Raw genomic sequence first — 16,590 nt, 5'->3', positions numbered from 1 at the left:
CGCCAATTATGAATACAAAGTGTAGCCATATGCACACGTATTTTTTTTTTTTTTTTTTTTTTTTTCCCGAGCATGTGCCTACATCACCCAGGGCAAACTTAATTCACATAAAAGATGCAAGAGGCCACACCGATGTAGACGCGAGGTTTGAATGAACGCGCGAGGGTTTGAAGATAATTTCTACTGAGTGCCTTTTTTAAGCATCTCCCTTTTAGTGGTGTAAAATTAGAAAATGGGTAACTCTCCCTTTTGTTCACTTTGCACGATAAATAATGCGGCGCTCGAAACGAGCCAATAAACGAGTGAAGTAATCGGGTGACAAATGGGGCAACACAATCGAGGGAAACAATCGAGCTAAACAATAGAGCGAATTCAGCGTGCCTATAAAACGAACCGTCTACCCGCCTGCCATCCTTCTCACTTATTTGAACCCCACATACATGAGGAGCAGCACCACCTATGTTACGTTCCTGGGGAGTGGATTTCCATTTTTATTTCCCCTCTACCCCTGTTAAGTCGCAGCGGATTCGTTCAATTCTTTGCAGAGCGAGGGGAAGGAAGTATAACCTATGCTAAACTAACTAACACCGGGATGACCTAACAAAATGAGGGAGTTACTGTGGGGACAATTTTCCCAATTTGTAAACAAGTTGGTACGCCACCGCTTCCTTCTCTTGTCTTCAATGTTTAGTGAACAGTCCTCGCAACGCGTTAGTGACAAAGTGTTCATTTGAATAGAATAATCGTGGCCACGTGCTGTTCGAAGGAAAACACATGTGAACGGTCCACTGCGGTTATAGCATCCAAGCAGCGGTTCAAGGCGTAATAGATGATGGCATAAAAAAAAAAAAAGAACTATGGTTCTATGGTCCACCTTCCCCAAAATGGTAGCCCCCCTCAAGGGATCATTATTTCAATTGGCTATTCATTTAGTAGGACGTACAAACGTTGCAGTATACCGAAATAACACATCCACCTACGCGCATAGGTACAAACGTTTATCTGTTCACACGTGAGTACATTCCAATGTACATGTATTCGCATACACCACACACATACTTGTGGCCTAGGCGCATTCCAAATTTGTTCCACCTCCCGGCACTTGCCCAAATAATCAGCGTATTCTACAAAAAGGGGAATTCCCCCTAGGGGTGAACAAAAGGAAAAATCGGCCTAATAAAAATGCACCCATTAAAAAAGCCCCTTTGAAAAGCTCTCCCCCTTGAAGTTATACTTTGCGCATTAACGTTGAATTGTTTTTTTTCCTGGAGATTTATGTTCCCTTAACGTCCCCATTCTTAACCCACCGTTGCGCCGATACACGTACATGCGTGATAGTACTACATATATATGTGATCCCACGCACTATAACCCATGGCGTATACATGCCAAACGTCGGCGTAAAACTTACTAACCACCGTTACGCAAAGGAGAAAAAAAAAAAAAAAAAAAAAAAACGAACCACGTTTTCGCCGTACAAATTAAGGATACCTGTTAATTATCAGTCCCCCCTTTGCTGATAATCTTCACGGATCTTTATACAAACTGAAGACGACGTGACGCAGCTACAGTGGTGAAAGTAACGAAAACGGGAAAGGGGATGAATCCCAGCTTTCACATTTGTTACCTGAACAAGCCCGACCGTTCGACAAGTGTACGCCGAGCGGTGCTTGTTGTAGCGGCGACCTCAGCATTACCCACAGCAGCTAAGCAGTTGTAGTCGTCGAGCAGTGGTATATACCTACACGGCGAGGAACCCCCCTTCTGCATCTGCCCTGTGAGCGTATAGTAGATAATAAAGAAAAAAACACAGGAGTTGCTGCTCTCCCCCTGATTGGATTGACTGGCATCGTGAACTGGCCATCCCAATTGCAGCATCGCCAATCACAGCAGTGCCAATCGCAGTAACACTAACGGCAACGTAGCCAACTTGTGCGGCCACACCAGCGTTTCACAGTCAGAGTTCCCCCCTACAAAATGAGCGACAAAACCAAGGAGGGGAAGAAAACCCACTCGGAAGACGAGAAGGACAAGGAATTTGAGGAAAAAATAAAACAACTAACCGTGGACGAGCGTGTGAAGAACGCCCTGAACCTTAAGCTCGAAGGGAACAACGAATTTAAAAATAAAAAATACGAAGAAGCCATCAGTAAATACAATGAAGGGTTAAAGTACATACAAAAATTGGAAAACAAAAATGATAAAATGATCGAACTGGAGATTGCCTTTTATCAAAACATGAGCATATGCTATTCCAACGTAGAGAATTACAACGAAGCATATGAGTACGTAAAAAAAGTGCTACAACTGGATAAGGACAACGCGAAAGGCTTGTTCCGACTGGCACAAATTGAATACAACCGATGTAACTTTGACGTCGCCAAGGAGAAGGTACAAGATTTTATTAAGGCACACCCAGACAATATCGAAGCCAAGAAGCTGCTTAAAAATATCCTCATCAAGCAGAATGAACACAACAAAAAACAGAAGGAGGCCTTCTCGAAAATTTTCGAAAAAGCCTCTGGACTGTACGATGATAGAGAGAAGGAAATACAGAGAAAGAAAAAAGAAAAATATGAAAGTTACTTGAAATCGTGTACCGAGAAAAACGAAAAAATTGTAGACTTCGAAGAGTGGGAAGTTATGGAGAGGGAGAAGGAAGAACAGGAGGAGAAGAAAAAGAAGGAGGAGCAAAAGAAAAATCAGAAGGAAGAACAGTCGGAGAAGCAGAAACAGAACAAATCGGAGAAGAAAAAGTCAAAGTATAACGATAATGTGAAAAAGAAAAGTGGCTCACTCACGTCTAACACTACCAATAACTCGTCCTGCTTAGACATAGACGAGGAAGACCAAAAAATTATCGACGAGACGAAAAAAATGGGCTACTGCTATTTTAGGAAAGATATAAAAGAAGACGATAAAAAATTTTTCGAAAAAAATATGCCTCAAAAAATAGAAAACGGCATTAGTGATGACCACAATTTGTATAGCACTGAAAATAAAGCCATATCTTCATGGAACGCTGCCGGAACTACATATGAGGAGAAGGATATGAGCAAGTGGGCAAAGCAAAAATTAGAACAGTGCCTCAAAAACATCCATTTTAAGAATACAGAAAAATCAGACTTCCTCAATTTAAATAATCAAAACGAATATAACTTGTTGAATGCAGATTATCCTGAAGTTTTACCAATTCAGTATTTGTATAAAATTGAGCTGAAGGAGATAAAAGACCTGAACGTGGATGCACAGATTGTCGTTATAAGAGGCACGAAGAGACACATCTTCGAGCTGTCATGTAATTTGCACGTAACGCTAAACATCAATATCACTGAATTTCACATACATAAAATTATCGTCCAGATAGCTGAACTGTCTAGCGAATTAGAGGCCGGAAAAACATGGAGGGACTATATCACTGTGAAAAAAAACGATAAATTAAAAGTCCCAGAAAAACTGTTCAATAATATATACGAGTTGGTAATTGAAAAGGTGGAAAACCAGGTCAGGTACTTCACGGAGGAGTATAGTAAGATGTGACCTCCAGCGGGAGGAACCGTCCCCCCCCGAAGTTAATTTGCACCAGTGCGAATACACACAAAGGTGTCCGTAACCTCGTCACGCAATCTAATCATAGCGTAGCTTAATTGATTTCCTCCTCCCCCCCCGTTTTTTCATTTTTTTATAAACACATATTTGACATATATCACTTTTTCCATCTCCTCCCCCGGAACATTGCCCTGAGGTTTTACTCAAAAAACTGCTCCTAATTGTACAACAGGAAGAGAAAAGAAAAAAAAAATTTCATCACCTCAAGTAACACCGTGTGGTATATCGCATCGTAAGAAATTTCCCTCTGGGTCATGTGGACGTTTTCGCAAAGAGGTTCCTCTATCGGTGCCCACCACGTTGGTACGCCCTAAATGGGAGAACTAACAAAAAGGCATAGCACTAACGAGATGCAAAATAAAACGTGCGCTGCACAGTTACGTGTAGATCGCTACCCCACCCTATTGGGAATGCCCCCTGAGCCTCCTTTCGTGGGAGTGCATTTTAAATATACTGACAAGTGTGTGTTAAGTGTCAAGTGGGAATTAAAAAAAAAATAATAATTTAAAAAAAAGGAAAGAGGAAGGGGTTGTGCAAAAGGAGGAACAAACGGGGCGCTCACTCAACGCCTCAATGTCTTCCATTTGCAGCCAAGTGGATCGCTCCTCCTGGTTGATTCATTCCATTGGTGATAAAGCACTAAATCGGCCAGTTCCTACCACAACATGCGTTTATGCACAGAAGCACACACTCTTAAAGCAGAAGTGTGTTCATCAGACTGCCTATATAATCGAACAGCTTGTTGTAGTTTTCATCGTTCATCTTGCTCCCATCTAAAAAATTATTTCTCTTAGCGAACCCATAAACTCCGGAGATGAGATTTTTAAATTTCTCACCGTACTCCTCATCGTCCATCGCCTTCTTAAACGTCTCTATTAGCGCATTTATCTTTTCCTCTCCCACCTTTCCACTTGATAACATTTTATCGAGGAGCTTCAAACTGACATCGTATTCAGTCTGATTTAGGATGAGTTGGTCATATTTTTTCCTGAAATTGTTGTACTTGCTGTGGTACTGTCCTTCGTCCATCATATTTTTTTGATTGTCTCCTGCAAGTAGCTCGTCATACAGTAGGTCCAAGTGATGGAGTTTCGCTGGGGAGTTGACCTTCTGGTTCGGGGCCGCTGACCCGACTGACCCGGCTGACTCGGCTAACCCGGCTGAACCAACTGACCCGGCTGGGTTCGTGGGCTGTGCAGGATTGTCCGAACCAACCGGAGCCTCCGGAGCGGGTTCACTGCTTGGTCCTGGAGCACCTGGACTTGAGGGTTGGGGTGAAACTTCTTGACTTACATTAGGTGCTGCATCTACACTATCTGAAGATTCCGCTTCTCCTTCGCCATCGTCTCCTTCAGTTGTTCCCTCTACACTAACGCCGCTTCTAGGCACCATTACTGGGTCCTCATTCGCGTTGACGCTCTGCCAGGCGAACTCCTTATCGCTGAGGTCCAATTCATCCTTGTCCTCCTGTGACGTCTGCCCCCACCGGGCCGCCATCTTCGCATCTTGCGCACTTTTTAAATTTTTGAATTCCTCCAACTTTTTCTTTAACATGAGAATTTGATCTTCGGTGATTTTCTTTGGTAACTTCTCATCATGAATTTGTTCCTTTAGGTTTTCCAATTTCCCTTTTAGTGCTTTTAACTCATCGTTCATGCTGTTATCTGCATCTTCCTTGTGTGTGCTTTTCTTCTCTTTTTTATTTTCTTCTCCCAGGATTGGCCCTGTGCAGAGCAGGAGGAGGCAGGAGACCAGAACGAATCCGCTCTTCATTGTAGTTAAGTAGTAGCGATGGAGGGATAGCCGCCGGGGAAATGCTGCCAAGGAAAGACGACGAAGTAGCGTTTAAAAGGGTAGCGCCGAATGACAGCAGCTGAACAAATGCAAGCAGAGCAGCCCCCTTAAGTGACCAATTCTAGATGACGCAAGGTTCCAACGAGGGAGAGCTAGCTGTGCATACGTGTATCACAAATTTGTTGCAAGTTGCAACGCGCTCTTTCTGTGATCCTCAGTGGGAAAAAAAAAAAAAAAGAGTTAACAACTGAAAAAGCTAGCGACAGAATAATCCATCAGTGCTTCCTTGTATTCGTAACCCCTTTGGATTGCACACCTGGGTAATGAAAAAAAAAAAAAAAAAAAAAAAAGTTTCACAGCGAACATAGCCAAACATATAATTATTATCGTGGCCGTAAAAACCGAAGTAAAGGCTCCCCAAACTTGCTAGGCCAGTCGATAAAACATTCCGATTTTTACCATTGCATTTGCACACATTGGCAATATGAACGTTCGAGCAGAAAAGATAAAGAATAAACCATTCGCTTTGGTTGGTTTACTCCTCCCCTTTTGCAACCAAGTGCACATCTCTCCTGAGTTCGCTTCCTTCCCACATTCTTCAATTTATCATGCACCAGAAATGGAATGGCTGAGCAGTTCGCACGCTTTTCGCTTTTTTTTTAAAAAGGGTAAAAGGCAAAGTGTGCTAATATGAGCACATTCTTTACGGTCATATTTATCATGGCAGGTTCGAGAATGTGGACAAACTAATCAGGTCAGCCATATTAATAGGGAGCAACTTTAGTGCACCAAAAGGGCGGTAAAGAGAATGAAAAAAAAAAAAAAACGAAATAAAATGAAACGGAAAAATGGAAAAAAAAGATGAAAATTTTCCTCTCCAAAAGGGTAAAAATGATAAAACTGTTGGGGCTATGGTGTGCCCCTTTGTGTGATTCCACACACGTCCATTAGTTTAACGTTAAAGCGAAGGTTCCATTTACTCTCATCAGAACAGCACATTATAAAAAATAAAAACACGCAACTGAGTACGTATCGTTAAAATGCGTGCTTATCTGTTGACCATCTAGGAGGGGGGTACTCCTTCCTCCAAACAGCTTCGGAGCATACCGAAAGGGTCCCATCTGAGGAATGTCCTACTAGGTCATCAATTCACCTCAATCGTGTTTAACAAAATCACGACATTTTTTCAGAACAAATTTGTCAAACAGTTTCTGGAATTTTCTGTCGTCCAACGCTTTTTTAAATATATTAACTAGACAAGAGGCACTGGACTGTTCTCCTTCCTTTTCGAAGCAGACATGAAAAAGATTTTTCACAATTCGGTACTCCACGGACATGATACTAAACTTATACTTCTTCCTCATTGCGTTGTATTTGCTCTGACACGTAGGCATGTGGATTTCGTCTTTTTTTGTTTGTATCGTACAGTTCGTCCAAATATATCACTTTTGTTTTTCCCCCATTATGGGCCTTCTTCTGGAGGAGGGCCACTACCGACCGCGGTTTCGGGTGCGTCAGGTTTGCTACTTCAAGTGATGTATTTTGTGACATTTCCAGTGGTGGGCCTATTTCTTAGTGTTCCCTCCCCAGAGCACGTCATTTCGTGTGTGCATGTGTCGACCTACCCCTTCTATACTACGTCTTCCTATAGTCCCTCCTTAGGAGGAGCGCCTCGAACGTTGTTCCCGTTATCTTCCATTCCGGAGTTGCCCGCAGAAAGAAGTGATCCCTCTTGACCAGTCATCTAACAGGCCACTTCTCTTACCGCTTTACTGATCATCTTACCCACCGCTTGACCACTTTTAATATTTCTTGGGGCCTCCTCACCGTCCACATTTCCCTTAAGTTTGATTTTCCCCTGTCCGAAGAACTCCGTTTTGCTATTGATCAAATTCCCTTGGTCCGCCGCGATCAGATCTGCATATGTTCGCACCTCCCCATTGAAAGGGCTTCCTAAAGTTGCGCTGCAGCTTCCCCCTATGTTTTCCCAACCACCTTGTTTCACCATCTTAATATGTTCTTACATCGACTCAATTTCTTTGGTGAATACTTCACTGTTGTCCCACCAACTCAACTTGTAGAGAATTTATAGACGTCTGTTCACCAAGCTTAAAGCATCACCCTCCATTTTGTTGCGTTTCTTTTTAAAGCCAAACCTTTAAGGCAACACATAGTGCACGGGGAGGAACACCAAAATGGAACCCAGCAGGAAGATATTCTTCCTCATTTTGCATGTTTAACCTGTCAGATGTGAAGTGGCAATAATGGAAAGAACAACCGATAACTATAGCGACTTCTCCAGCTGAAGTGTGTCTAATTAATGAGAAAAAAAAAAAAAAAATCTCATTCTTTCACATTAATTTGAACACATATGAGAACGTGCCCCTGTATGTCGGTTTCCGAAGCGAAAAAGATGCAAACTGTTTATATTCCCCCAAGGAATCGAATCTAATTTTGTGAGCACAGTCATCCTGACTGCAGAACGAAATATTTCGCCACAGGTCGAGAACCGCACCATCCTCCCATACTGTCGTATGTCTAATTTGATTGAATCTCCAGTGGACGAACAGATGTGAAATTTGGTCTTTTCTCAGTTCGTCAAAATGGTCGTTCTAAGGTGAAGTGCAACTAACGTTCTGGTAAATTATGTTAGTTGCTTCTGCAAGGAGGAGACATAAAAATAGGGCTACATCCCAAGAAGAATTTTTCTTTAAAGCGCATAGAGAGCTGTTAAGTTCGGCGGTGCGCTTCACCCATTCGCGCAGACAACGGAAAGAAAAAAATATACACACACATGTACGTATGTATGTGCACAGAACTGCAAAGTTGGAAATTTAAATTAAAAACTATAACGGTGAGAACGCCTTTTTCTCAAAGGAGGAAAAAAAAAAATGGCAAAGTCTAAAATTTCCCTCCTTCCAACGCTCCCATTTTGTGAAATAGCTGCTTAAGGAGAATATGCCAAACGGAGGTTAATTCTACATGGGGTAAAAAACTGCACCATAAGGAAGTTCTCTCTCTCCCCCTCTAATGGTTACTTAATTCCATCCTAAATGTTGGGCAAATGGGGAAGGGAGAACTACTGGCGTTCCTGCTTTACACCCCTTACGCCACATCAAATGGTGTTCATCAAGCTGAGGGCGTTCTTTAGCAGATTGGAGTAGCTTGTCGTGTTATCCATCCGTTCCTTACCTAAGTAGTTGTGTCTCTTGGCAAATCCGTATAGCCCCTGTACAAAGTTGTCGAACTCGTCTTGAAATTTCTCGTCATCTAGGACTTTTTTAAAAATGTCAATAAAGGAAGTATCAGCTGAAGATTCCCCTTCTTTGTTAAATCCAACTTCAAATAGATTCTTCACAATTTGATATTCCACAGGGTTCATGCTGAGCTCGTATTTGTTCCTTATTGCGTTGTATTTGGTGTGGTAAGGTGTATTGTGAATCTCGTTCTTACTATCCGAGGTGTTTATAATGTCATCATAAAGTTTGTCCAAGAACGTAATGTTCACATCGTTCGATTCAGCGGTGCCTTCTCCTTCTGTTGTGGTCTGGACTGCTATTGCTGTGGATGGTTCTTCCGTTGGACCAGCTGCAGCATCTGCAGGTGCGTCGCTTTGTTGTTCGTTTAGCGCTTCTCCACTTTGAGCCTCTTGTTCTGGAAGTTGCGCGTCTGATCTTTCTACATTTGGGGGTAGACTGTCAGCTTGTGATTCTGATTCCGTACCAGGTGAGGTTCCTGGTCCTCCTTCAAGTGAACCTTCCTCTGGCTCAGCAACTTGTTGCTCTCTAGTCTCCTGATTCTCTTGACCTGATGGATTATCTTCGGATGCTTGGACATGTTGTTGTCCTATTTGTACAGAGGAGTCACTTGGATTTGACAGTGGTGTAGATTGCTCTGCTGGAAAAACCGGCGCACCGTTTTGTTCTATATCTGATGAAGAAGGTGCATCTGCGTCCTGTTCCCCCTCCGTGTCCTCTTCGGAATCCATGTCATCATCGTGGTCATCCGGATCATCCTCGTCTTCCGCCACGAAATTAATCCATTGTCCTATGAAATCCGCATCCTCATTCAGATGGATGCTTTCCTGAAGATCATTTTCGTTTCCCTCGTTTTCCTCCGTGGGATCCTCCAAAGTGTTGCCATGCTGGTGCTCCTCCACTTCTACATTTTCTTCTTCCTGTTTTTCCGGTTCATCCACTTCATGGGAATATCCCGACACGCCATCTTGCATAATTTCATTTAAATTATGCAATTTTTCCTTCAACGAGTTTAGCAAATTATGATCGGCATTAAAAATGTTGGTGACCCCATCTGGGGCGTCTGCACCCCATGTTGGATGTTGCGCCAGCAAGAAAAGGCTGACAAGGGAGAAGGAAAATAAATTAACCATTTTGTTCATCTATTTGAAGGGGAATTACACGTGTGGAGGGTGTAATACTTCTTCTTTAACTAAATCGTTGTAAGATTAAGGTAGAAGAGTATAATAAAATCTGAACAGGGGAACAGGAACAAAGCAGGTACACCCATACAATGTGTGTATAGCAACGGAAAAGAGAAAAATGTTCAAATTTTCTTTTTTCGCTATACAGGTGTGCGCACATGAATATGTAAATTAGTTGTGTGTTTTTTCCAGTCGTCTACCGTTTCACCGCGCAAAGAAGAAGCATTGTCTAGTGCCGACAAATTTATGCGCAAAAAAAATAATTTCAGTAGAACAAAGGTGCCAAATGAAGCTGCCAACGCCAATGTATTTCAAAAAAAAAAAAAAAAAAAACATTACTGACATACTCCCCGCATGCGCAACTGAAACGTTGTCAAAATTAATTCCTCCGGAATTTTCCTCTTTGTTGAATCCAATTGTGTGTCTATTTTGAGAAAAAAAAAAATCCGTCCGCAAATTCGTACTACAAAATTTTATATGCATATAAATTTTAAAAATGTTGAAAAAATTGAACAGCGTGAAGGAGGAATTCCCACAATTGACATTATCTGTCCGTCTGGTGTGCAAAGCACAACGAGGTGTCTACCCCACAGGCAGATGGAGCAGAAGTGAAAAATCGTTGTTCAGAAAATGTATACTCTCAACAACATGTATGGGGGAAAAAAAAAAAAGTCAAAATTGAACTTAAAAATGAAGTGAAAATTGAAGTAAAAATCAACGTGTCATTCCTTTCATCATCGCACATTCCGATCGACTGAACAAAAAGTGTACAACTGTTCACGACAAATTCGAACCGACAACTGCATATCCGTGCTGCCAGATCAAAAAAAAAAAAAAAAAAAAAATTAGCTAGCCAGGAAAAAAAAAAAAAAAAAACTAGCCATTTTAAAAATTAGCAACAATTGGGAGTACTTCAAAAAGAGCGGACAGGTATTAAAAAAAAAGGTTAGCCATAACGCCTAACCGGAACTGCTGATGATTACTTCATTTCAATCGTGTTCAGCAAATTTATGATATTTTTTATCAACTCATCGTACAGTTGCCCATTGGTCGTCTTCTCGCCCCTCAAGTAGTTGTGGCGTTTTGTAAATCCGTAGAGGCCTTTCTGAAAGTTGTCAAACTGTTTTTGCAAACTCAAGTCATCTAACACTTTTTTGAAGAACGCAATGGGGCAAACGGAATTGGAACCCTCCTCCTTCTTGAAGAAGACGTCAAATAGTTTTTTCATTATCTGGTACTCCTGCTCATTCATCGTAAACTCGTAATTCTTTCGAAAATCATTATATTTGCTGTGGTAAGGGTGGACATGAATTCCGTTGTTTGCATTTTCCGTGTTAAGTACTTCGTCGTAGAGCTTGTCCAGGTACTTCACTTCCGGGACGAGTCCTTGTGCAGCCTGTCCCGCAGGAGCGCTTGCAGATGGTGACGGCACTTGGGGGGGAGGATGTGCTGCATTTGCGTTGGCTGCTACATTATCCCCAGTGGAGGGTTCAACTGCATCGCTTTGTTGTGATCCACCTGTGGAGGTAATCTCACTTGGTTCACTTAAAGTTTCTGGGGTTCCTGAGCCTGATGGCGCTCCTGCAACACCACTGGGATTACCTGAGGATTCAGCACCCTGAGAAACCGAATTTGCTGTGGACGCACCGACAGGTCCATTATCTGCTGCAGCCGCAGCCCCACCAACACCAGGTGCTCCCTCACTCGTTTCATCATTTCCCGTCACCTTCTTTTGATACTTACTTGACTGGCCCTTAATTTTGCCCTTGCTCTGTCCAGTGAAGTCCACATCGTAGTTATCCAGGTCGTCTTCGTCCACTCCAAAAATGGTCGTGTTTGACTCGTTTGCAGCTTCGTTTTCTAGAAGGTGGCCTAGACTTTCCCCTTCGATTACCCCACCCTGTTGTTGCAGCTGGTCAATCTGTTTCTTCAAAGTCTCAATTTCTTTGGTGAATACTTCACTGTTGTTGGTCGCGCTGAGTTTGTACAAACTCTCCAACTTCTTCATCAATATGTGTATGGCATCCTGCTCCAGATTATTTTTCTTCTTCTGGTTGTACACCTTTTCAGACGACACGGTGCTACACGAAAGCAACACAAAGAGGGAACCGAAGAGTGCAATTTTTTTCATCATTTTTTTTTTTTTTTGCAAAAATGGCGATTGTTTAAGTCACTATACTGATGCACACTGCGTTATTTGGGTAATGTTTATTTGGGCAAAGCGCATTTGATGAAGGGGAAAAGCGTGTGGCTGAAAGAGTAAACTTTTTTTATCTTCGTCCTAAGTCGAAGTGAACGAATATTTGCACATATATTTGGACACTCGTGTGTGTGTATTTTTATTTTTTATTTTCCCTTCAAATTAATCTTTTATCCAACTCAAAAAGGGAACTGCTTAATGGAAAAATTGCACACTTGGGCGATTTTCCTGGAAGCAAGAGAGAGCCCCCAACAAATTGGCCATTTTCGCACCTCGTGAATTGCTCTGTGAATTATAACTCGGCAAGTGAGAACCGGAAAAATACGCCGAGTGACCCCAAAATGCAAGGTGCTCAAGGTCGATACACCAACTTTGCAACATTTGCATGCATGTATTTCATGTGCCATTGGAAAGGAAGCGCACATGAGTTATCTTTTCTCGTCGGAGAATTCACCACCGATTACACGTAGCGGATTGAAGTATACATTTACAGCACATTTTTTTTTTTAATTGACAAAATGGACATGGTGCAGTTCGGTTGTACAGATTTTTCCTCCGTGTGTATGCACTCCAAAAGAAATGGGACAACACGGGGCCATCCTCTTAGTGGAGAGAGCGACACAATAAGGATGGCCAAATCGATGAGTGAAAAGAACAAAAATTGAAAAGAGAAAGGCCGTTCCTCTCATTTTATCATCACGCAAACTGTGGCAGTGCATTATCTGTTAAGGCGTAATTTCGTTTGTTCTATCTCGCCAGCACAAGTACACCCAAGCACAGGTTAACAAATCGGACAAAAAAAAAAAAAAAAAAAATGCTCAAATGGAAAATATGTTACACAAAAAAAAAAAAAAAAAAAAAACTTACTTCCTGAGGGATACGCTAAATAATGTAAACACAAAAAAGTATCTTTGTGAAAAAATAAAATAATAACACGGATTGTCCCAAAAGTGCATACTCCACTTTTGCGAAAAAATTTACAGCACAATTGATTTTTAAAAAAAAAAAAAAAATGGACACATGGTGTCAGCTCGCCTGTCCTTTCTGTCGCAACACACAACTCTCATGACACGTTTTTCCTGTGGTTCATTTTTTCATCTTCCCTTTGTAAAGTGGTGGCAAAAATAAAATATTTAAATCTGCGCCAGGTTCATCCCCTCGCGGAAAAGACGGAAAGGGCAAAAGTAAATTGAACAAAGCGGGAAAATTTGTTTTCCAAAATGTCTTTCATCAGGTATGCACGGAAAAAAAAAAAAGTACCAAAAATGTCGACAGACACTACGTGTTTAAGTTTGCAGTGCATTATGGCCCGCATGAAAAGTTCTGTCAAATATAACAAAAAGTAAAAATGAGCAAGCACAGCAGATCCGCTACATTGCGTCATTGCGTGCGTTCCCCCGTGTGGGGTGTGGGTCCCTATGCACTCACGGAGTAGCAAGGGCGCAACGGCTAAATGGCGCAAAATGGAAAAACAAATCGGAAAAAACGAAAGAGGTGACGATGAGAAGGTACAATTAATACCTCGGCATGTCATTTAGTGAACCTTGCAAAGGTTACTCAACAAAACAGGCGTAAACTGGCCGCAGTTAGGCACTCTCGTGCAGCCTGCCATTATATCATGTTGAGCAAATTGATTACGTTCTGAAAGAGCATGAGGTACGTCTTTGCTTGCTCCGTTTGGGCGCCTCTTATATGATGCTTCCTCTCAGCATAGGAATAAATGCCGTTCATAAAATCTTTAAATTCTTGCTTAAATTTTGGATCCGTAAAGGACTTCTTAATGGCTTCGTACACAGAATCTGCGTCTTCATTTATGCCATCATTATACATAGAAAATGCATCGATAAGCTTCCCTATAATTTCATATTCGTCTTTACTTAACGATATGAACATATCATATTCCTTTTTGAAGTCATTATATTTGTCGTCATAATTGGTTCCTTCTTCACCGTCCTTTTTACTTAAGCTGCTCAGGATCTCTTCATACAGCTCGTCTGCATAATCTAGGCTGGATCCGCTGAACTTCTCTCTTTGCGCTGGAGGGGGGGATTGCACCTCTCCCTCGTTCTGTCCACCTTGTGGAGCACCGCTTTGTTCGCCACTCTGTGTGGCGTCCTCCTCGGGTGCATTTTCCTCATCGTCTCCGTCTTCCTCATTCGTTCCCCCGTTGGTTGTAGGATCCTCTTCCGACAGCTGACCTGTTAATTTTCCATTCTCAGAAACATTACTATCCTCCGTCGAATCGTTATTCACATCGTTTAGGATGTTTTTAAAATACTGAATTATGTTCTGTCCCGTGAAAAGTTCCTCACTGTCTGTCTTATTATTTTTACCGGTCTTTTTGGACTTTTCATTTTTGGGTTTGTAATTCGTCCCCGTGGTATCGGTTCCGTCGTACGATGCCACGACGTGTAATGTCAGGAAAAAAATAGCCAGAAGGAAGATTTTTCCGTTCATGGTGATTGTTAATGGGTTAATTAGGCTATGCTGTGTTGAGTTGCGTGTACTATGCGCAGGTTAACATGGGTGCACTCTCGAAAAGGCCAATTCAAGTGGCACGCATTAAGAACTGTACTATTAAAATTAAAGTTGCGGCAGGAAAAAAACAAACGAACACAAAACGCGGATGGAGAAAAAAAAAAAATTTCTGTTGACAGGATCAGATCACACACGGAAATGAAATTCACAAAACGGAAAAATAGCTACAGAAAAATGCGCCACAAATTTGCTCCAAAAGAATGCACTCCAATTTTTTTTTCATGTAACGAAAATGGATTGGAGAAAAATCCACAGACCGAAAGATGCACTCACACGGCGAAACGCACAGGCGAGGAAGAACAAATCAGTTGGGTTAAGAGTGAAATTTGCGCAGATCAAAAATATGGTGGCCACCTTTGGAGGGGAATTTTAGCGGGGCGCTATTTTTTAGCAGATAAAACGAATTTGTTCTTCTCCTGTGGCTACCCTTCCCCTGTTGCAATTTCTCCTTCGTTCTCCGTTCCTCATTTTGTGATGCCGATTTTCCTCACCTTGGCGTTTCGCCGTGTGAGCGTCTTTTGCAGATTTGCAATTTTTGCAGTTTCTCCGAATAGCCGTTTTTCCAAATTTTCGCGTTTTCCCCAAATTTCCCTCGCAGAACTTTTTTGGGGGAGCAAATTGCCACTCGCCTTTCCTCTCCCCATAGCCTCCATGCAGCACACGCACGTCTTCCTTTTTCGTGTTGTACCATTTCTCAAGGCACCACATTCACTCTAACGCTAGCGAAGCGCACCTAGTGGGGAAGACACTTTTCGCATATACATGTGTGTAAAATGGTCTATATGTGTACAAACGTGCGTACACGCATATTCGTGTGCGTTTCGCTAGTTATGAGCAACTTTGCACTAGGTAGAGATGAAAAGTGGAAAAAATGAATCTGTCAATGGAGGCCTCTTAACTGCATCTCTACCCCTAAGCAGTGTTGTTAATGTGAAAAAAAGAAAGAAAATTAATCACATTAAAGTGTGATAAAATAAACGGAGCGACTTTTACCCCTGATATTTTTTACCCCTTTTTTGGACAGTTCTACCCATTCAGCATTTTCAATTTTCCCGAATGGCTACCTCTTTCCCCTTGACGCCAATTCGGTGTCCGTTTTCCCCTTTTGATGTTGCTCATCCTTCGATATGCTGTCACACCTCGTGGAAAATGTCCGTCCCCCACTATGTGCGTTGATCCAAAAAGGTGAAGAGAAAAATGAACTTTTTGTGATAACCGAATGGGCTTAATTTGTTAAAGCGCTCACACGGAACTGTAACCCTGTGGGGAACATCCAACGTGCAGAAGACTTAAAAAAGAAAAAAAAATTACGCTGCTCTCGTTTTCCCCAGTTTCTTCACAAAATTGCAATGGCGCAAATAAAGACGCTATAGAATAATTTTAAAAAAATGCATGAACAACATTGTGCATGGCCATTTGGGCAACCACCTGAAATAATTTCTCCGTCTTTTGGTGGGCCAAAATGGTGATAGATTGTCATCCCCCTTAAAGTAGATCTCGAGAGGGGGGACGGGGGGGTTACGCAGCCATGTACATTTATGTACATATAAACGTGCCTACCAATTTACCATTCACAAAGACGCGCCGTGAACGAAAGTGCCAGTGCCATGTTGCTAATGAGGGACTAAATATTGGAGGTATTTTTTTTTTTTCTTGCCCCATCCCCGTCTGTTATGACAAAAAGGCAACTGCTCAAAATGGGGGATAACATTTTTGACTGGGTGATTAATATGACAAGTCAATGGCAGGAGAAAAACAATTCAAAGGAATTCGACTCCATTTTCTTCTAAATGTTAGAATATATATACAAACGTTCTCATAACGGTGGGAATTTTCTTCTCTCAACATCCCCTTTTGCGGGAAACGCATGGGTCAGCATAGTAGGGGAAAAAAGACCGCCTCTTCACGCAAGAGAGGAGAGGAACAAGATGAGACTCCTTCGAAAATGAAGGCAAAAAAAAAAAAAAAAAAATACACGCAAGTGCAATAAGGAGTGCACTTTGATGCG

At 41.9% G+C, this 16,590-nt stretch overlaps 2 protein-coding genes across 2 annotated transcripts; one reads left to right on the top strand and one right to left on the bottom strand.

Moving 5' to 3' along the window:
• Positions 1 to 1,977: 1,977 nt before the first annotated feature.
• PCOAH_00042450 (Uncharacterized protein) lies at positions 1,978 to 3,540 on the top strand (the record flags this gene model as incomplete). Its single annotated transcript, XM_020061029.1, has 1 exon — positions 1,978 to 3,540. One exon carries the CDS (start codon positions 1,978 to 1,980, stop codon positions 3,538 to 3,540), a length of 1,563 nt encoding a protein of 520 aa, XP_019917082.1.
• Positions 3,541 to 4,302: 762 nt separating this feature from the next.
• PCOAH_00042440 (Merozoite surface protein 7) lies at positions 4,303 to 14,501 on the bottom strand (the record flags this gene model as incomplete). The annotated part of the gene is made up of 11 exons (XM_020061028.1): positions 4,303 to 5,426; positions 5,649 to 5,719; positions 6,433 to 6,536; positions 6,657 to 6,782; positions 7,169 to 7,320; positions 7,595 to 7,644; positions 7,825 to 7,874; positions 8,037 to 8,062; positions 8,596 to 9,761; positions 10,828 to 11,906; positions 13,683 to 14,501. 11 exons carry the CDS (start codon positions 14,499 to 14,501, stop codon positions 4,303 to 4,305), a joined length of 4,767 nt encoding a protein of 1,588 aa, XP_019916797.1.
• Positions 14,502 to 16,590: the final 2,089 nt, after the last annotated feature.

The sequence above is a fragment of the Plasmodium coatneyi genome, chromosome 12 (assembly GCF_001680005.1).
Source record: "Plasmodium coatneyi strain Hackeri chromosome 12, complete sequence".
NCBI lineage: Eukaryota > Apicomplexa > Aconoidasida > Haemosporida > Plasmodiidae > Plasmodium > Plasmodium coatneyi.
Note: the sequence above shows the minus strand (reverse complement) of the source record. Positions and strands in the feature narration are given on the sequence as shown.